This window comes from Arvicanthis niloticus, chromosome 20 (genome assembly GCF_011762505.2).
Source record: "Arvicanthis niloticus isolate mArvNil1 chromosome 20, mArvNil1.pat.X, whole genome shotgun sequence".
Taxonomy (NCBI): domain Eukaryota; kingdom Metazoa; phylum Chordata; class Mammalia; order Rodentia; family Muridae; genus Arvicanthis; species Arvicanthis niloticus.
Genome location: NC_047677.1, coordinates 16,620,616 through 16,643,274, shown reverse-complemented (window position 1 = coordinate 16,643,274; position 22,659 = coordinate 16,620,616). Strand labels below are relative to the sequence as shown.

General features: G+C 42.1%; 1 protein-coding gene across 10 annotated transcripts in view; it reads left to right on the top strand.

Moving 5' to 3' along the window:
* The window catches only part of Ak9 (adenylate kinase 9), a 134,202-nt gene that overhangs the window by 6,690 nt on the left and 104,853 nt on the right, over positions 1-22,659 (top strand). For all 10 annotated transcript variants that reach the window (XR_013105481.1, XR_013105483.1, XR_013105482.1 and 7 more), the window contains exons 4-10: positions 296-348; positions 440-536; positions 2,612-2,724; positions 9,767-9,952; positions 16,969-17,097; positions 18,786-18,860; positions 22,271-22,369. Coding sequence is in view for 5 of the 10 variants with exons in the window: in XM_076917161.1 (XP_076773276.1) it covers positions 296-348; positions 440-536; positions 2,612-2,724; positions 9,767-9,952; positions 16,969-17,097; positions 18,786-18,860; positions 22,271-22,369 (752 nt within the window). In the remaining 5 variants the exon portion in view is untranslated. The remainder of the gene's footprint in view (positions 1-295; positions 349-439; positions 537-2,611; positions 2,725-9,766; positions 9,953-16,968; positions 17,098-18,785; positions 18,861-22,270; positions 22,370-22,659) is intronic.

Below are 22,659 nucleotides of genomic sequence, written 5' to 3'. Positions count from 1 at the left end.
CCCCATGTCTGCTGCTTCCCACGGAGCACTCATGCAAGGCACGATGGGGGTTAGGGAGTCACTCCACTAAGATTGCAGAGGTGGTGGAGTGGCCAACACAAGCTCTCTGCAGAACAGTCCGTTGCCTGCTTTGACCAACCTTAAATGTTGTGACATGCATAAATACGCTTAGCAAATTCCCAGGTGACACCCCCACATTAATCTTTGCTTACCAGTTACCGAACATTCAGAAAATGTTTCTTACTTCAGCAATCCAAGTATCAGGTTGCACTCATACTTTGAACTCGTGTTTTAGCTTTATCGGTTTTGGAAGAGCACGTTGCGGCTGAGAATGAAACCGGAGCTATGGTGAGCAAATCTACATTTCAAAGTTACTACGATTACCCCAAAATTGTGAATCCCAGATAGTTACTGTAACTAACATCTGTGCTTGTTCTAGCTGCAGTCACTGCTGGTGAGCGGTCACAGCGTCCCAGACGAGCTGGTCACGAAGTTGATCCTGGAGAAGATCAAGTCTCCCGAAGTTGCTCACTTCGGTATGTACGCACGCGCGCACGCGTGCCTTCCCCTGTTCCCACAGCCCCTACTGAGCTGAGCGTTCCAGGTAGATTCAAGGTCTGTCTTTTGGGCTTAATCCTCTAATGTCCACAGTTACTTAAAAAAAAAAAAAAACCACCCAGTGTTGTTTAGCGCTCTACTACACGATGCCATGGCCCTAGATGCGACGCCTCTAGTTTCTATCCACTGCTCTCCTGTCGCCCTAGTCAGTAGGCAGTCTCCGCAAGCTGAAGCAGCTTCCCCAGAGCTGTCGCCTAGCCTGCTCTCTGGTTACACACATACACAAAAGGATTCTGAGCAAGGGCCTTGCTTTCTCTAATTCTTTCAGACAAGACAACAGAAGCTAGGGCAACTAAGAAGCAAAGACCAACACTCTAAGATATTTGCAAAAAACAGGGAAGAAGCATTACCGTGCCCTTGGGAAAAAGACATCGCCTGAAATAGATTTATTGAGTGAAAGAAGGAAGATTCCCGAAAAGGGTTAAGGGAAAACTGTAACTGTGAAGACTGTTGGGAGTTGGGGTTGCAGATGTAATTGGTGGTAGAACACTTGCCTAGCTTATTCAAGGCCCTGGGTCAGTTCTCAGGACCAAAATCTAAAAAGCTACATCAGAATATAGAGATTAAAAATAAAATATGGTACAGAAAAAAACAAACTGTATCAAAGCAAATCGGGGAATACAGCACCAGATAATATCATTTGAGGTAGCTAGCTCACTGTATGCACTTCTTACAATTTTTTTTTTTTTTTTTGCTAAATTCTAAAGACTGAAACATAGTTTGCAATTGTTCCTCAAAGCAGGAAGGATAAAAATAGCAGAGAAATATATTGAAGTCTGTGATGATTTGAACAGGTATGGCCCCATAGACTCCTGTGTTTGAATGCATGGCCCACAGGGAGTGGCACTATTAGGAGGTGTGGCCTTGTTCGAGGAAGTGAGTCACTGTGGGAGCAGACTATGTTCAAGCTAGGCTTAGTGTGGCAGTCTCCTGCTGCTGCCTGTGAAGTCCTCAGCTCCTCCAGAACCATGTCTGCCTGGATGCCGCCATGTTTCCCACCGTGACGATGACATACTAATATCTGAACTCTAAGCCTTCCCCAATAAAATATTTTCCCATCTAAGAGTTACCATGGTCATGGTGTCTCTTTACAGCAACAGAGCCCTAATGAAAACAGAGGCCTTTAGTCTCTAGCTGAGGAATTGGGTCTTATTTCATTAATAAGAGAAATGTTTCTTGGGTAACCAAGTGACATAATTTTAAAATGTATTAAGGAAATCAATATGACAGTGGTACCCAAGACACATTTAAGGAGAAAACTTAGGCTTCTGAGTGGGATGCAAGCCAATAGATGCTCTAAGCCCAAATCTTATGCAGTCTGTACTCCAAATCTTACTGTATTCCAGTCGTTACCTGTACAGCAGGTACCTGGATGTTTCATCACTCTCCATAGTTTACATAGGGAGCACATGCATGTGTTTTACTATGTTATTTGGTTCTAATTTAAGGATGGGAATAATAAGTCACATAAAAGGTCGTAAGACTGTTTCTAACCTGAGTTAAAAGAAATATTAGCATGCAGTTTCTCTGTATAACCGTCTCATCTAAAGCCAACTTAGGTTTTTAAAGAATCTAGAACATGTATTATTGTGGGTAGGGAGGGGCACACACATGCTATGCCATACATATGGAAGTAGGAGGAAAAGTGAGGGAGTTGGTTCTCTCCCTTTAGTAAGTGAATCCTGGGGAATTGAACTCAGGTCATTGGTCTTGTGACAAATACCCTTACCTCCTGAGCCATCTTCTCTGGCTTAGAATTTTTAAAGATATTTCCTCTTAGCTTGAGAATTTTTTTTAATCAGAAAACATTATTCATAGCTACACTTCATGTAGTAATAACTATTAACTAATTGACTTAAAATTTGTGGCATAATTTTGTGAATCACACTCATTAGTAGCTACATAGTATTTTATAAAGTATTTTATAGAATCGCTATAATAAAGTCATGCCCTCACATAACGATATTACAAATTGTTAACTTATATTTTACAGGCTACATCATCACTGAAATGCCGTCACTCTCACAAGATAGCATGACCTCTTTGAAGCAAATAGAATTTGTTAAAAATTTAGAATTGCAACCTGATATCATAATCAATATTAAGGTAAAGATAGTTATTGCTTCCTGGGACAACAAATCTTTGTTTTTCAGAGAATTTAAGTTCAAGAAATGCTTTCAGGCTTAAAAATATATATTTGTTTTATTTTTAATAGTTTTTCTGTGTGTGGGTTTATACATGTGGGTGCAGACACTTAGGTGTTGGGGTTCAAGAGTCGCCTCACAAACCACAGGAACACCAAACTCAGTCAGATGGGGATAGTTTATTCAGCATCCACGCCAGGACTACTGGTCGACCAGAGTCATGGTCCAGACTTGGGAACTGAAACATGACCTTGAGTTAAGATCCTACAGGGTTTTCAGGCCCCAAATCCACAAACATCTGTACCAAGTTACTTCTCCAATCAGGATTTAGGGATAGGGCATTTCCTTAGGAACGTGTCTGTGTTGTACACTTACTCTGCTCCCATTGGTTGGAGTATTCAACTGTGGCATGAGACTTGTCTAACATTCATGTCTTAACTTGCCAACCAGGATGTCAGTTACTCATGTACACATCTCTTTCTGCCAAGTAGAATGCCAGTTCCCAGGGAGGTCTTGGGCACTCAACCCGTACTTGACCGCTACTCAAAGTCTTATTCCAAATAGTCTCTTACACTGGTGCAGGCATATCTCTTATGTTGGGGTCTATCCCAGGACCAGCTTATACCATAAAAGCTTATACACAGGTGCAGGAAGCGCTGCTGGGTGGTTGGTTTAGGTCCAAGCTTCTTGTGGGTAACTATGCAAAAACAGTTCTACTGACTATTGCGATTGGTTTCCAAAGGCACAGAACATAACAGAATATGTAATCAATCTTGGCATTAAAAGTTTCCTATCCCTAAATCCTGATTGGTGAAGTAACTTGGCACAGATGTTTGTAGATTTGGGGCTTAAAAACCCTGTATGATCTTAACTCAGGGTCCTAGTAACGGCGGAAACATATGAGAACGTTTTCTTATAATGGCAGGCTAGCCAGGAAATCTAGGCCTAATATTTGATCTCGGTTCTAACATTAAGAAGGCCAGGGAGGGCACCAGTACCCTCCCCCCAGTGCTGGAGCTCCAGACCACTGTGAGCCACCTGAGTTGGCAGCTGAGACTTGAACTTAGGCCCTCTGCAGGAGGAGTGCATGCTCTTTAGCACCAAGCCCTGTCTCTGGCCCACATTTTTACGCTTGCTGGGTAGTTTTGGAAGTAGTAATGTATGTATCACACTTCTGTGCTTTTGTTCCTGAAGCTCCATCCACCGGAAACACTTCCTTGCCCCATCACCAGACTTAATCATAACTAACATAACTTAATCATGAATCCTAATTTGTAAGGCAGGGTGGGCATAGCCTCACCAGAACTTGCCCTGGCAGCACCTCCCCCATAACCCCTCCCCCATGGCCCCTCCCTCATGACCCCTCCCCCATGGCCTCTCCCCCACAGCCCCTCCCTCATGACCCCTACCCTATGGCCCCTCCCCCATGGCCCCTCCCCATGGCCCCTCCCCCATGATCCCTTTCCCCACAGCCCCTCCCCCATGGCCCCTCCCTCACGACCCCTCCCCCACGGCCTCTCCCCCACAGCCCCTCCCCATGGCCCCTCCCCCATGGCCCCTCCCCCATGGCCCCTCTCCCACAGCCTTACTTCATGGCTTCTCTAGGAGCCTCTCCTGTTTCTCTCTTCTGACTCACTCACCTCTCTATTATAGTCGCCTGTTTCCCTTTCAAACACCTACGAAGGCACAAACCGCAGCTGCTCACCCAGGCACCACTTTGTACGCTGCCATATGGAACCTTATGGCTCCTAATGACTTTAGTAATTAAATAAAAGAGTAAGCAAATGACTCAAATGTACAAACATTAAGGGACACCATATGGCATCGATCATGTCAGGACTGGGTCTTACTTTCAACGCCCCTTTTTATATATCTAGAATTTGACCGACGGTGTTTAGATACCTCTATTTCCTTCTCACAAAGGTGACAACGACTGTCTGGTGGGGGTGTGGCCATAACTTGATACTCTGCCTACTTGTTTGTAGGAAAATGGGTGACAAGCTTGGTGTTCAGATACTGCCTGGCTCCTCAAAGGGCTTATGACAGCTCAAAATACTTAGTTCTCAGCCCTAAGGGTGAGGCCGTGTCAGGGTCATCTGTGAGAGAAGACTCCTTGTGCTGAGTGTGCGGGGACAGGAACAAATCAAGATCCTGAGCAGGCCAGGTGTGGTGACACATGGCCAAGCATCTTAGCATGCAGGCGGCTTAAGCAAGAGGCAAGAGTCTGAGGTCAAGTCTGGGCTATGCACTAAGACCAAATTAAAAAAATAATAACAGTCTTGGGGCTGAAGAGATGGCTTAGTGATTAAGAGCACTGGCTGCTCTTCCAGAGGACCCAAGTTCAATTCCCAGCAGCCACATGGCAGTTATTGTCTGTAACTCCAGTTCCAGGGGATTCAACACCCTCATACAGACATACCTGCAAGCATAACATCATTGCACATAAAATAAAAACAAATACATTGTTTAAAAAAAAAAAAAAAAACCTGATCAAACTCAAGAATGTCCCACGTAATAATATTTGCTAACAGAGGAGGAAGGTAAGTTAGCTAAAACCAAATATGATGTCCAAGGAAGTAGAAAGCAGATTACACAGGAAATTAGAACTTGGTGAAAAAAGAAGACACAGGCCGAAAGGACAAATATTTACTAAGTTAGAGTTTTGAACTTGGCTCTAATTTTCCTGGTTTTATCTCTGCTGTGACAAAAAATACCCTGGCAAAAGCCAGCCTAGGGAGATGTTTATTTTACAGTTTTGGGTACAGTCTTCACTGGTTGGCTTTTATTTTCAGCTTTGCACAAAGCAGAGTCACCAGTGAAGTGAAAGCAGGGCCCTCCGTTGAGGAATTTACCCTGCTCAGCTTGGCCTGTGAGCATGTCTGTGGGGCATTATAACAGCGGATGCAGGAGGGCCCAGCCCACAATGGGTAGCACCATCCCTTAGCCAGTGGTCCTGGTCTCTGTAAACAAGCTGGCTGAGTAGAGTCAGAAAGCAGGCCAGTGTGCAGGCTTCCTCCATAGTTTGTGCTCCAGACTCCTCCTGCCCTGACCTCTTTCAATGGTAGACTGTTGCCTAGAAACATAAGCTAGGTCTTTTCTTCCCTGAATTATGTTTGCTCGTGATATTTATCACAACAACAAAAAATAAAGCAGGACATGGTCCACCATGGCAAGAGAGTCAAGGCAGCAGGAACTGAAAATCTGTAGACATCACATTTACAGTCAAGAGCAGAGAGAAGCGAATGTATGCGTGCCTACTGCTCAGCCAGCTTCCTGCTCTCTTAAGGCCAGGACCCAAAGCTGGGGCCAGCGGAGGAGGGAAAGGGGAGAGGTGAAATGACTTTCAGGCTGGGTCATCCCATTCCCATATCAATTAAAGAACTCAAGACTGTCCTCCACAGACACGCCCACAGGCCACTCTGATCTAGACAGTCCCTAAGTGAGACTTTTCTCAGGTAATTCTAGCTTGTGCCAATTTGACAATTAATTTAACCACACATGCTTAATAACCTCAAGCAGCAAAAAGGGGAACTGTGATTAGTTATTGGTCAAGCAATGAGCCATTCCTCAGGAAGACTGAGTCTCCCGGTAAAAAAAAAATAAAATAAAAGAAGTCTTCTATAGAAATCATAACAGGAGAAGGCTCCCCACCATGAACAAAGTCCTCAACTTAGTCCCTTTTTAAAACGGGACAGTGAGTGTCTCACTTAGCTTCCACTGGACAGCCAAAGTTTTGAGAGCCCACCTATAATACAACCCAGTGCACCGTGAGCTTCTCCACATTTGGGGGTGAATTGGATAAAAGCCTGTAATTTCTGTAGCCTAGAAGTTTCCAGCTTGGGACCCATGCATGACTCTCAAAGCACCAACAAGTCTCTTTAGATTATATGTAAAAATTTGCATACATGTGCGGTTTTTTTAGGTAAAAGTATATGGCTTTTGTGATATAATCGAAAAGGGTTTTGTTAAGAGAATGTTTGTGGCCACTAGGCAGCTAGAGCAGGTTCTCGGAGCAAAAGGTGGCAGTGCCCTGACACTTGCTCAAAAGAGAATTTTTTTTTTATTTTAATTTTTTCCCAATCTGCTTTTATACCATTTTAATTACATGTGAGTATTAAGGTCAGTTCTAGGTTGAGGGACTAGCAATACAATAGCTGCAAATAGTCTCAGAACAAGCAAGACAATAGACACAAATAGTTAAAGAACAAGCAAGGCAATAAACAAAGTCCCATGATCAAGAATCAGAAACTGTGAGAGTAGCACCCAGCTGTTAGATTGCTTGTCTTCCCGGTGATGCTCACGCTTCAAAACCTTGAGGACCCATGTCTGAGGCACATGCGGGACCCTTACTAACTTAATGGTTGCTCATACAAATATAGGCTTTAGTTTTGTGTGTGTGTGTGTGTGTGTGTGTGTGTGTGTGTGTGTGTGTACTCGCACATGTACACTGCAAGCATGCACACTAGTATTAGTTAAATCCCTTTGTTGAAAACATAGGAAGCCCAGATAAAAGTCTGCCTCACTAAGGACACAAACCTAGACCCCATCTCCGCATAGAGATACGATGACAAAATTCAAAATTGAACAAGATGAGATCCACAGTTCCTTGCTTCTTTTGTCTCTCTGAGTGTGGTTGTCATCAAAATCACAAATGTCAAAAAACAAACAAACAAAAAAACAAAACTAAACAAAACAAAAAAAAAAACCGTTTTTGTAAGATAGCCTCCAACTCTCAATCCTCCTGCCTCAGTGCTGGGATTGCAGGTGTGTCCTCCCACACCTGGATACTGACAATACTTTTGTTTTGTTTTGTTTGTTTTGAAGTGGCTAAGCCACTCTGATCTTAGTAAATTTTAAGTAGCACAGAAATCTGTAGCAAGCTCTCCAGATGGGTTATGTTTCTACTGCTTGAACGTTACTATCATAAAACATCATCTAGGTTTTCTTTAGATTTTTAAAGTGTTTTATTTATCTGTGTGTTGAATGTCAGCACACACCCTGTGACAGAGGTTGTAGGAACCTGTTCTCAGATCTTCCCATTCCCCTGGAGGAGCGCCAGGATCACCACTGTGTACTTCCGTATCCTATGTTCAAGGCTTCGAGTGATTGATCTCAGGTTATCTGGTTTGCTCAGCAAGCACTTTAGCCCATCGAACGATTCACCACTCCCTCAGCTAGATTGCGTGTGTGTGTGTGTGTGTGTGTGTGTGTGTGTTTCTTTGTTTTATCCCATAGAATATTCAGAAAAAACAGAGTTTACAGTCTCATAGTGTCACTAGTGTTCATAAAGCACAGAGAGAGCTCAGGTATGGATGAGAAGGCCACCGTGTGCCATTGCCATTGGAGATGGTGACGGTACCAATCGTAGTGTCAGGTTCCCTTAGCCAGCCTGAGAGCTGAGCAAACGCATGGGCAGGAGAGCATGTTGAGGAGCCGGTTGGTAGCTACTCATACTGTTGGACTCTAAGTATCCAAAACCAAGGGACGCGCTCCCACAGAGAATCCACAGGCAGGACTCATTGTAATAACATGAGGTTTATTGATACTGGTGCACCAGGACTCTCTTGTATGCAGGCAAAAGAGAGTGCTGAATCAGAGTTGAGGCCATTTATATACCAATATTCACAAGGCTCATAAAGGCAGTTTTACCTCTTAATCAATAACTATAAAGGCTGATTTTTCTCAAGCTTGGTTTCCTTCCCAATCTCCGTCCCTATTTACATCTGTATCCCACTCCCAATTTACATCTGTATGCCCAGGAGAATTCTTTTAAGTGACTGTTTACCTAGGTATTTTATTGCCTCTATCTTGGGTCCTCTGTTCTTTTGAAATGTTAGTTCAAGTCCCTGGGATGCACCCCATGGGCAGCTAACACTTGAGTGTAAATTGAAACTCTGAACCTAAGAATCTTTCATGTTGAGACCTAAAATTTTATTTTTATAATTTATTCTTACAGTACACTTTGGTTATCGCTCTGGTTACCACATGGGGCAAGCTCTCCATTTGCAGAATTCAAGGGCTAGATAACATGAGCTTTCAGGCCCCATTTCTGAACTTCATGAAATATTTTGTCCATCAACTGATAATAAATATGGCAAATATTTATCAGTATTTTAGGAGATACATGGATTTTGCCCTCATTTCCTTCCTTCTTAGCCTCTCTAAGCTAAAATAATAAAATCCCCCTGAAGCTCTGCAGATGAAACTGGTTTTTGTTCTATTTTTTATTCCCTTCACTGCTCTGCTAACCCTCTTTCTTCCACTTAAAATGTCTGATAATCTCGTATGTATTAATTTCAGACAAATAAAACTGTTGCCCTGGCAGGTACATCACGGACTGAAATTTGCCATGTACTGGACTTGGATACAAAATAGCATCCATCACAGTATTGCATTTGCTCAAATTTAAAGAAAAAATAAATGTATCTAGTGGATACGGTGAAACAGGAAATAAAAATGTATTCAAAAAAATTCAAAGTCAGGCAAAGCCGAAGTTTATTCAAGGAGGAGTGAAGCCCAGAGTGCTAGAGAAATCATGCTTAGAAAAGAGGTAGAGGGGCTGGAGAGATGGCTCAGTGGGTAAGAGTAGCAGCTGTTGTTCTAGAGGACCTGGGTTCAATTCCCAGTACCCGTATGGTGGTTTACAACCTCTGTAACTCTAGTTACAGGGACTATGACCCCCCTCTTCTGGGCAACCAGGCACATACATGGAGCACAGACATATATGTAGGCAAAACACCCATACACATAACAAATAATAATAAATAATTTTTAAAAATAAACAAAGAGAAGTTACACTTTTCTGAGCAATTCAGAAAAATGGACAGACACAGCTTCCTGTGTGAGATTTCATAAAAGACTACACTTTAGGGTGAGAATTCTGTGAGGAAAAGCACAGTATCTCATTAAAGGAACAATCATTCTGTCTATCTCTCTAACATGGCTTAATGTGGGCCTGCCTTCCTGGAAATCAAATGTCTTAAATGATTTAAAATGTTTTTTAGTGCAGTGACTACGATTTATGCCAAAGAATTTCTGGGCAACGGCAGCACAGTACTACAGGCTACATATACACCAGAGAACAGTGGGACCCAGAAATCATTGAGAGTCGCAGGAAAAAAAAGAAGGACATCCCCAAGGAAGGAAAATCTGAAGAGGAAGAAGAGGAAGAAGAACAAGAAGAAGAGGAGGTAATGGCCCAGTGTGGTCATCACCATGTGACACCTTTAAACTCTAATCTAATTACGTGACAGCAAGGAAAGCAGATGGCGGAGAGAATTAAGGTTCATTACTTTCCTGTGGTCTGGAGGAAATAGCTAAAAATAACTGTGTTTTCATAACTACTCAAATTTTTAAAATATTCTCATTACAACTAGTGCAATTAATTACAAAGAACAATGGGATTTGTCTTTACATTTGCAAGTGTGCACACCATGTTCTTTGATCACACTCCCCCACGGGCCCTCACTCCACCCCACCCCCACCCCACTGGTCCTCTTTCCCTCCACAGTCGCCCTAATATTTCAGAGCTGATTGATTTTTTTTAAATCCAGATTCCACATATGAAAGAAAACATGCCACGTTTTCCTTCCCGAGTGTAGCTTATTTCACTCAGCATGATGATGAGTTCTGGTTTTCCTTGCAAATGACATAATTTCATTCTTTATGGCAGGAAAAGGAATGGCAAGTTCCCCCGCTACACCCAGCTACTCTCTGCCCGCCTCTGTCTCTAAGCTAACCCCAGTAACTGATCGATCACAGTCTTCCCAGCTCTGGTTCGCTTGTCTCAGTGCCACCTGTACCTTCTCAGCCATAAACCCCCTGTGATTAATGGTCCCCCATTCCAGTAACCGAGTAAAACAAAACTCTAGAAGCTTATAATTAATCAGTTAAATTTATATATCAATACATTCTCAATTCACAAGACTCCCACACAATAATTCCAGAACCAAATTGACAATTGGACAAGCTGCCCACCTAGATTACACAATTTACCCCAATTATTCTATCCTTATATGATATTCATAACTACCTGTGGCTATTTAAAGCCACGCAGAATCTGAATCATCCTGTTCGTCCTCCATCTTGCTTCTCCTTTCCTCTCCTGTCTTGCTCCCTGTCTCTGCAACTCTTAGCTCCGCCTCCCTTTTCCCTGTCCAATCACAAGTCTCCTGCTGAACTAATATTTAAATTAATTGAACAGAGAAAATTCCACCATATATGTATGTGTATATGATGTATATGTAATGTATATGTGTGTCATATGTATATCATGTGTATAGCATATGTATATCATATGTATATCTCTCTCTCACACACACACACATACACACACAGACACAGTTTTCTTCTGTTTATTGATAGATAACCACGTAGGCTAAACCCATAATTCGGCTATTGTGGATAGTGCTGCAGCAATAGGAATAGGAATAGTAATTGTAACTGTAACTGTAATCGTCTGGCTGTGGGTCTCTGTATTTGTTCCCTTCTGCTGCAGGAGGAAGGCTCTCTAATGGAGACTGATAAGGCTCTCATCTCTGAGGATAGCAGAATATCATCAGGGCTCATTTTTATTGTCGTTTTTTTTTTAAGAGCAGTAGTATTTGGTTTTACCCTAGGTCTTTGGACTATCTAGACTCCGGTTCTTGATTACCCAAGCAATGTCAGCCTACCCAGGCAGATATGGGTTCCATCTCATGGCCTGGGCCTTAAGTCAGGTCAGATCTGCTGGTCACTCCCACAAGCTCTGTGCCACCATTGTCCTAGCATATTTAGGACAGATGGTAGATCAAAGATTTTGTGGTTGGGTAAGCATTTACATTTCTCTCTTGGTAGCCTGCTGAATTCCTTTCCACATCAGACACTAAAACAAAGGGGGAAGTTTCTGTGTAGGCATCAGCTCGACCTCTCCATGTTCAATGAGTTATGTGGGTGTTGTCTTCAGCAATGAGGCTCTACTGTCAGTTTGTGGAGAACAACCTATTGTCTTGGCAACAGCCTGGATTGCTTGAGGATTTCTATAAGACCCTTTGGCTAACAACTCAAATGGATGAAACTCAGCCCTGGTATGGGAAGCTTTGCTTGGTGACAAGAGCTGGGAAGTAGGGGTTCTGTCTCTCTCATTCTTTGGAGACTTCATTAGAATCACCTTCATGAAGTTTCCACTTCACTGTTTCCATACCACCCCTCAGATGCTATCCAGTTCTAGTTGTCCCTCCCCTCACTCCCTCCCCCAACCCCATCTCCCCCCTTCCCATCTTCTCTTTCTGTTGCTCCCCCCAACCCCATTCCATTCCACCCCAAAAATCTATTCTCCTCTCCCAGGAATACTCATGGGTCCTTCCTGCTCTCTTCCTCTATGCCTAACCTCTCTGGATCCACAGATGACAGCTTGGTTGTCATTTATTTAATGGCTAATATACACATATAAGCAAATACATACCATATTTATCTTCCTGGGTCTTAGTTACCTCACTAAAATTATTTTTTTCTTGTTCCATCCCTTTGCCTGCAAATTTCATGATGTTATTTTTTTTTTTAAGAGCTGAGTATTGCTCTTAAAACACACCACATTTTCTTTATCTATTATACTGTTGAGGGACATCTAGGCTATTTCTGATTTCTGGCTATTATGAACAGAGCAGCAATGAACATAGCCGAGCAAGTGTCTCTGTGGTGGGATGCTGTGTCCTTTGGGGATATGCCCGAGAGTGGTATAGCTGGGTCTTGAGGCATTCCCACCAGCAATGGAGGAGTGTTCACCTTGTACCTCTGCATCGCCAGAATGAGCTGTTGTTTGTTGTGGCTTTTATCTTAGTCATTCTGACAGCGGTGAAATGGAGTCTCAAATTAAGTTTGATTGAATTTCCTTGATGGCTCAGAACATTGCACGTTTCTCAGCCACGTGAGATTCCTCTACTGAGAATTCTCTGTTTAGATCCGTACCCCATGTTTTAAATGGGATTATTTGGTACTCGATATCAAATTCCTTGAGTTCTTTGTATATTTTGGATATTAGTCCTCTATCAGATGTGGAGGTGGTAAAAATCTTTTCCCATTCTGTAGACTGCCACTTTGTCCAACCAACAGTGTCCTTTGCCTGATGGAAACCTTTCAGTTTCTTCAGGTCTAATTTTTTAATTGTTGATCTTAGTGCCTGGTCTGTCAGTGTTCACTTCAGAAAGTCACCTCCCGTGACAATGCATTCAAGTTCATTCATCACTCTCTTTCTATTGGGTCTAGTGTATCTGGTTTTATGCTGAGGTCTTTGATCCACTTGGGTTTGAGGTTCGTTCAGGGTGCTAAGTATGAATCTATTTGCATTCTTCTACATGCTGACATCCAGGTTGACCAGCGCCATTTGTGGAAGATGCTGTCTTTTTTTCCAATATGTATTTCTGACTTCTTTACAAAAACTCAAGTGTCCATAGGTATATGGATTTATGTCTCAGTCTTCAATTCCATTGATGAATGTCTCTGTTTTTATGCCAGTACCATTCTGTTTTTATTAGTATAGCTTTGTAGTATAACTTGAGATCAAGAATGGTGAGACCTCCTTTAGTTCTTTTATTGTTCAGGATTGTTTTAACTATCCTGTTTTTCATTTCAGTGTGTGTGTGTGTGTGTGTGTGTGTGTGTGTGTGTGCTTGTATGTTTCCATATGAAGTTGACAATTGTCCTTTTAAGATCTGTGAAGAACTACGTTGAAATGTTGATGTAGACTGTATTCAACCTGTAGATTGCTTTTGATAGGATGATCGTTTTTACTGTGTTAATCTTGCCAATCCATCAGCATGGGAGATCTATCTTCTGATGTCTTCTATAATTTCTCTCTTGAAAGACTTGGAACTTTTATCATGCAAGTTTTTAATTTCCTTGGTTAAGGTTACCTTAAAAGATTCTATATTATTTAAGGCTATTGTGAAAAGTGTTGTTTTCCTGATTTCGTTTTCAGTCTGTCATTTGTATTTAGGAAAGCTGCTGGTATTTCGAGTTAATTTTGTATGCAGCTACTTTCCTGAAAGTGTTTATTGGCTGTAGGAGATCCCTGGTGGAACTTTTAGGGTCACTTAAGTATACTATAATATCATCTTCAAATAAAGTTACTCTGCCTTTTCCTTTCCCGTTTGTATTGCCTTGGTCTTCTTCAGCTCCCCTGCTCTAGTTAAGACTTCAAGGACTGTATTGAATAGATATGGAGAGAGTGGATAACCTAGTCTTGTTTGTGATTTTAGTGGAATTCCTTTGAATTTCTCTCCATTTAAATTAAATCTGGCTGTGAATTTGCTGTAAACTTTATCATGAAGGGGTGCTGGGTTTTGTCAAAGGCCTTTTCTGCATCTAATGGGATGATCATGTGATTCTTTTTTCTTTCCATTTGTTTATAGAGTGTGTTACATTTATTGATTGTTTTATATTGGGCTATCCATATATCTACAGGATGAAGCCTACCTACTTGTGTTAGGGTCCAATAATCTCTGAAGAATGATACCCCAGACTCAAATAGTATGCAAAGGCAAAGTGTTTATTCAGTTGAATTTCCTATATGTAGGGGTAACCACATTAGGAAATGGAGACCTCTGGTGGACCCAGCTTTTATTGTCAGTTAGAGGAATTCCAGGGAGGGGTATGTGCCCTTTTACCTGGATTGGTCAGCTCTATTTCTAGGGGTCTGACTAATTCTACAATTGGTTAGGCTCTGGAGACTTCCTAGGGGGTTGCTTACTCCTTCTAGCTACCTATTCTCAGGCCAGATGACAAGGTGTCCTCTGATTGGCTGCCTGAGGCTGTGGTTGGCTGACCACAGGTTCCTGGATCCAGGTTCTCATTTTTGGGAAACAGGACCTTAAGTCTAGCCTCCCAAACTGCCAGTTGGCAGCCTGTTGTGGAGTCGGCCCGCCTCTGAGCTTAGTCCCTTCACTTGATCATGGTGAATGATGTTTTTGATGTGTTCTTGGATTCAGTTTGCAAATATTTTATTGTGTATTTTTGCATCTATGTTCACAAGGGAAATCGGTCTGTAATCCTCTTTCAATTCAACTTGTTGAATCTTTGTGTGGTTTCTGTATCAGGGTAAACGTGGCCTTATAAAACAAATTGGGCAATGTTTCTTGTGTTTCTGTTTTGTGAAATAATTTGAAGAGTATTGGTATTAACTCTTCTTTGAAAGTCTGGTGGAATTCTGTGCTAAAACCATCTGGCCCTGACCTTTTTTGGTTGGAAGACTTTTAATGACTGCTCCTATTTCACTAGAGATTCTAGATCTGTCTAAATTGTCTACCTGAGCTTGATTTAACTTTATTAAGTGGTATCTATAAAGGAAATTATCCATTTCTTTTAGATTTTCCAATTTGGTGGAGTATAGGGTTTTAAAGTATCTCTCATGGTTCTCTGGGTTTCTTCAATGTCTGTTGTTATCTCCCCCATTTTTCATTTCTGATATTATTAGTTTATGTATTCTCTTTTCAACTTTTAGTTAGTTTGGATAAGGGTTTATCTGTATTGTTGATATTCTCAAAAGAACCATCTTTTTGTTTCATTGATCATTCATATTGTTCTCTTTGTTTCTATTTTATTGATTTCAGCCTGCAGTTTGATTATTTTTCACCTTGTTCTACAACTTTCAGGTGTGCTGTTAAGTTGCTAGTATGAGAACTCTCCAGTTTTGTTTTTATTTGTGTTTTAATATAGGTATTTAGTGTCTCCTAGAACTGCTTTCATGTGTCCCAAAGTTTAGATATGATATATATTCATTTTCATACACTTTTCTAAAGTTTTTCATTTTTTTATTTGTCTTGACCCATTTTTCACTCAGTAGAGAGTTGCTCAGTTTCCATGAATTTATAATAAGCTTTCTGTTGTTTCTGTTGTTATTGATATCAGCTTTAATCTGTGGTGATCGGATAAGATGCAGGGAGTTATTTTAATTTTCTTATATCTGGTAAGACTTGCTTTGTGTCTGAGTATGTGGTCAGTTTTCGAAAAATTCCCATGAAGTGCAGAGAAGAATATATATTCTTTTGTGTTTGGGTGAAACTTTCTGTAAATGTCTATTAGTGCTAGCATGTCTCTGTTTTAGCGTTTGTCTAGATTAGATTTTGTTTAGATGTTGTCTAAATCTTACCTGTCTATTGGCGAGAGCTGGGTCCTGTAGTCTCCCATTATCAGTGCATGAAATGTCTGTTACCAGAGGACTGTGCAGGTTCACCCCATCCTCACCAAAGTTCTAATGGCCAGAATTCTAACATAAATAAACAGGAAAAAGAAATCCCAAGACCCATGGAAGACAATGCAGTCCTGAGCCTGAGGTCCCAGGAACCTGGTTTCAAGTGAATCTATAGAGCCATCACAAGGGCAGTATCACAAATCACACATGCAGACCAATGGCATAAAGCAGAGAACCAAGATGGCAACTCACAGGGCCACACCCATCTGGATCTCTGTAAGGCTGCAGCCAACATGTTGGCTTTACGTTCAGTGACTAGTGCCGGGGAGATGAGATGTGCACAGGTATAAGATGAAAGTAGACCCTCACCCTTCACACCACACAGACATCAACTCAGAATGAATCAGAGACCTTAATGTAAGACCCGGAACTTTGAAACTTCTAGAACAGGGGTTCTCAAACTCTCCTAATGCTGTGACCCTCTAATACAGTTCCTCATGTTGTGGTGACTTCAACCATACAATTATCTCACTTGCTGCTTCATAGCTGTAGTTTGCTTCTGTTGTGAATCATTCTGAAGGTATCTAAGAGCACGCAGGGTTCCCAACCTGCATGAGGGCACGGTCCACAAGCTCGAGTATTCAGAGACTCCGGCTCCAAAAGGAATGCCTATTGAGAACAACAGCAACAAAATAGCAAGTTCTCAAGTCGATTTAAAGAAGTTCGTTGTGGGTTTTTTTTTTTTTTTTTTTTTTTTTTTTAGACAGGGTTTCTCTGTGTAGCCCCCGCTGTCCTGGAACTCCCTCTGTAGACCAGGCTGGCCTCAAACTCAGAAATCCGCCTGCCTCTGCATCCCAGGTGTAAAATTCAGTTTCTGATGAAGACTCCCAAAGAGGCTCAATCTGTAATGGGCCTCAGTCTCCATTCTGTCTCCTGGTCTTGTTTCTCACCACAAGATGGTGTTCTGGGACACCCCTCATGAAGTAACTGGTTTCCTAAAGAGTTAAATTCTGACTCTCCCTTCTGTGTTTCCCCATTTAGGCATTTATGGCTGAAATGCAGGTGGTGGCTGAAATTTTTCAGCACCTCGTCCAGAGGCCTGAGGACTACCTGGAGAACATTGAGATCACTGTGAAGCTTTACAAGGAGCTCCTGCTGACTGCTCTGGAGGTGAGAAGGACTCTGCTGCAGTGCTGGCATTTTCAAGGGTTTTTGTTTGATAACAATCCTCACAAAAGGCTTTCACCTCTTTGTTTCTAAAGGTGTGCTTATTTAGTGTGTGTGTGTGTGTGTGTGTGTGTGTGTGTGTGTGTGTGTTACACATTCACGTGCACCACATGTATTCAGAAGCCTGAGGAGGCCAGAAGAGGGTGCAGGATTCCTGGACTGGAACTACAGCAGTTGTGAGCCACCGTGTAGGTGCTAGGAATTAAAATTGGATCCTCTGCAAAAGCAGTAGCGCTCTAACCACTGGGCTCTCCTTCCACTCCACCCGCCAAGACTCTCTCTCTCTCACACAACCATGCTATTTACTCCCTCAAAGCACCTCCATGCTGCACAAGATAAGGTAAACATGATTTCCAGAAGTCACTAGGTTGTTTACAGAGATGGGAATATGAATGTGAGCCCCACCAGCAAGATGAAAAGTTAGCACAGATGCTGTTTCTCAACTCAGCTTCTCAGACCATCAAAGCTAAAATGCCCAGTGACAGCAGGAAAGGACGCACAGCCTCCACACTGCTTGTGAGACTTCTGAACTGTCCAGCCTTCTGGAAGAACCCGTGCCTAATACCTGCGAACATTAAAGCCTGCTTTTGGAAGTAGCTTGTTTATTTTCGGCCTGTTATCAGCACCTACGGATATAGTGAGAGATGCTTAGTAGGTGGTGGTGAACACCTGTATGTGTGCAATCTTTCTGTCAACGGTGAGCATGGGGAATAAGGAAGGAAGGGTGAAAGGTGTGTTTGCCTGCATTCCCCCAATGGCTGCCGTCAGTCCAGTTACACTGGAAATTATTGAAGAAAATGGGTTTTTAATTTTAAAGATAAGCAAAAAGTCTTTAAAGCAATTAAGATATTATAATCTGCTTAATAGCAAAGGATTGTCAAACAAGTATTGTAACCACAGCCCGTGATCCCATACAACTGTGAGGATGGGACGTTCATATAATCTTGTAAAGAGAAGGAAAATATTGAATGTAACGTTTGTGGAAAAGTAGGTGCCAGAGTTTCATATACATCATGATATCAAAAATGCAGCAGCTTTATTTCTTCACGGCATAGAAAACGGGTGGAATCAGTAGTAATAGTCTCCTTTCAGTGAACGGACTGAAGACGATTTTCTTTGTATTCTTCTGTTCCGTAAATTTTCTATAAAGTGGTGCGCCCTAAAGTAATAAAAGGGGCAGCGTGCTGATTACATGATGCTGTTATGAAAAAAGTACATGATTTAAATTTCAATCAGCCTTTTCTGTGTTTTCAAAACAAATTAGCAAAGTCGTGTGCTGCAAAATGTCCCCCAAGCCTTCTGTATGGAGAAGGACTTTTAAGCTTTAGAGTAGAGGAAACATGAGGAAAAAAATTATGGACAGTAGCAGGTGCGGGCGTGGCGGGCGTGGCGTGGGGGCGTGGCGTGGGGCGTGGAGTAGCTCAGCGACCAAGCCCACAACTGAGCAAACCCCAGCACCTCAAACATATGGCCCTGGTAGGCAGGCTAGCTCTGCCTTTGGGAAGATCTGTTGGATGCTGCAAATGCCCACATTGTAACCTGCATAAGATGCACAAATTAGCTCTTAAGACTTCCTCACAGTACATTAAGATTCTCCCCTTGTATTCAACTTGCCTTTTGATTTTCTCCAGGAGGTAATGGCTGAGCATAACCCCCAGTATCTCATCGAGCTAGATGGGAATAAGTCACCAGAGGAGCTCTTCATGGTGAGTGGAGTGTGCGGCTCAGACATTTCTCGAGGTTGAGAAATTCTGAGACATTTCCCGGTTGGGCTTGTTTTATAAGGAGTTCTATTTCTAGTGTATTACCATAAAGTTTTATTTCAACACTTTAAACTTCCGTGTTGCATTTGTTTATCTGCTCATGTTTAAGGCAAAACAACATTTGCATTTAAAATTTCTCTATGGCTACAGTATATCCAAGAAAAAGAAAAGCAAATGGCTGACAGGAAGCACACAACAGGGTGCTGACATCCACAGTCATTAAAAGTGTGAAACTTACAACCAGGACGATGGCCAAAGCTTTTTGTTGTGAATGAGATACCAGGTCTACTACCTAGTGCCACAAATTAATTAATAACACAAAACACAGTGACTATTTTTTTTTTTAAATCCCATACACATCTGGCATATTGATGGGCTCTGGGAATGCATACGAATGGAAGCTCATGAATCCATTTGTCCCTCCCCTTACCCAGCATCCAGTCTATAGATGAAAATACATACACAAGTGACAGTTTGCATTACAGTCCGAGAAGTATATGGTATTTCAGGAGCATGTGATAGGACAGCACCTGACGGTCATCTGGGTGAATTCCACTTACAGATGAGTAAGGATCAGACCCTAAAGGCTTGAGTCAGGAGTGGGTGAGGCACATTCTCTGCTGAGGGAAGAGTCCATACAAATACCCAAGGAGAAAGAGAGAGAGAGAGAGAGAGAGAGAGAGAGAGAGAGAGAGAGAGAGAGAGAGAGCAGAGCGAGCTGCAGGAATTGGGATCAGGATGAAGTAGGAAGTGTGGGGTTAGCCCCAGAGTTCTAAAGAACCCAGCAGAGACGCTGTCAATTAAAGAGTTCAGATCTCATCGTGAGGGACGGGCAGCCAGTGAAAGGTTTGAAGCCAGGAAGGAAAGGAAATCTACTCAGACTGCCATATGAGGAAAAAGTAAAGGAGACACAAACTGGAAGTAGGTTAGCTACCTGTGGCTTCTCATGGTCAATCCAGCAGATGATGGTGGCCTGCCCTACACTGGTAATGAGCAGGATTATGCAGAAGAGGGAAGTGTGAGGAATGCTTCAGAAAGTGTACCTGGTGGGACTCGGTCAGCAACGTAGGGACGGAGGGGAAGAAGAGAGAAGACAGTGGCTTAGCTCATGGGTGGCACCATGATCAGGATGCCAGTGGTGGGGCCAGACCAGAGACAAGCCCTCACGTGGAACACATGCCTACAAGACTACAGAGCGTTCTCTCCTCTTTGCCAAAGCCAGTGGCCATGTTCAGTCTTCATCTAACTGAATCTAATAGCAACATCTGCCATGGCTGTTCATTCCTCTCTCCTGACCTCCTTTCCCCTGAGCCTCTAAGAGCCCCTGCACAATGGCTCCATTGCTTCTACCTGGACATTGCAAAGATCTACGGACTAAGGCTGGAGGGTAGGGTAGTTGGCTCCATGAGCTCTTCTATGCCCCACCCCTCTTTCCTTCCCCCTTGGGCCAAGAGCTTTGAATACCTTCTCAAAACTGTATGACTTCAAATCTTTGTACTGTCCCAGATCTTTCCCCCAAATCATATACCAGTACACTACACTTAGCTCCCTCTGAACCATTCAGTGGCTGCATGTCCAACTGGACAGCTACTGCTTGGCAGGGCACCACTCCACAGTCACCACTACCACTCATACGATTCTTCCTGTAAGTGTTAGCTCTATCCCACGAACTCGGCCCTTCTCTGTGGTCCTCATACCCACGTCTACTCCATCAGCATACTCAGCCGACTTCTTCAAGGTGTGCTTGCTGAGACTTGCCCAGTGTTCTGGCCCCAGTACTAGCACTCTAGAACATTCCATTTCTCAAAGCAAGTAACATGGAGAAGCTGAGCATTAAGGGTCTAAGGTAGCGCGTGCCAACCAAAATGAACTAAGCTGTTGACAAGGAACCCAGACAAGGTTGAAGTGTGAGTGCTGCTAACCCAGGCTACCACAGGCTCCACTGCTTTTGGCTGTCTGACTGTCTCTTATCAACCATTTCTGGTATTAGCTTGTTTTTTTTCCCCCATATTGTCCCACTTCTTACCTACATTAGTTTCCTAGAGTTGCCATGGAAGAGGCCCACAAATGAGGTGACTGGAAAGGACAGGAATTATTCCCTCACAGTTCTGGAAATTCAGATCAAGGCCCCAGCAGGGTTGTTCTCCATCCAGATTGTCTGCAAGAGGCCCATTCTCACCACCTCTGGGTTTGGAGTCTTGCCATTTTATGGGCTGTAACAGCATCAACTCCAACACCTGCCTCTGCCAACACTGGGCTCTTTTCCCTCTACCTAAAGAGGTTCAGGGCCAGAGGCCAGACTGACACAGGTTAGAATCTATCCTCTAAAAATATTTCAAGGACCTAACTTTAGACTGTGGATGTGGCCTTATTTGAACTTGAGGTCTTTGAGGGTTCATTCCAGTTAGGGAGTACGGCCTCAGCGAGAGAGGCAGGAGGCAGCAGTGTGACATAAGAAGGAAAGAGCACAGCCATGCACCACAGGGGGACATCAGAGGGAGAGAGCACAGCCATGCATATACAAGCCACCAAGAGGCCCAGTTAGAGCATGCCTAGCATGCATGAAACCACAGGTTCCATCCCCTGCACCACATACACTGTGTCAGGTGGCATGTGCCTGCAATCCCAAAACTCAGGAAGGAGAGACAGGCAGTCTCAACTCAAAATCATCCTCAACTTCATAACAAGTTCAAGGATAGCCTGAGATTTATGAAACTTGGCCTCAAAAGATCAACATTATTTATATATAGAATTATATTATAGATTATATATTTATATAATTAAATATATATTTCTATAGATTATATATTTATATAATTAAATATATTTCTGTAGATTATATATTTCTCTATAAACACATATTATATAATATATAATAAGATAAATAGTATATTTAAATAATACATGTTCATGTAATATATATTATATTATACAATAGATAATATATAATTATATATAATATATAAAATATATTGTAAGCATACTATATTTGTATATATTTATATATTATACATATCATATATTTATAAATTTTATAAATATTTATAATATTCAAATTTATAAATGTATGTTGTGTGTTTTATATATTTATACATTATCTATAATATATATTTATATATACATGTATATATGTGTGTATATATTGTATATATATGTATATATGTATATATATATATATATATATATATATATACATGTGAAACACCAAAGATCTCCAGCAATGCATAGAAGCCAGGAAAGACTGAGAGCAGATTCCACGCAGAGTCTCAGAAGAAGCATGAGCCCATGACTTTTTCATAACATTTGCCATGCCCAAGTGCCAATGAATTCAAATGTTTGTTTTTTACATTCAGACGGTCATAGAGCGGCTGAAGTATTTGAACATGAGACGAGCAGCCATCATAACCAAGCTTCAGGGTACAGAAGAGGAAATGACTGACATAATAGATACTGTAAGTTCAACTGACCTGCTTGAAAGCATGCCTGTTCCATGTTGTGTCCCTAGCACATATCTCCTAAGGTCTAAGGGACAGCTCTCCATAAAGATATCCCTTTTGGGAGTGGAGAGATGGCTTAGTGTTTAAGAGCACTGGCCGCTCTCAGAGGTGCTGAGTTCAATTCCTAGCAACTGCATGGTGATTCACAACCATCTATAATGTAATCTGATGTTTTCTTTTGATGTGCAAGTATAGATGCAGATATGAGCACTAATACATATAACATACATAATATATATAATATA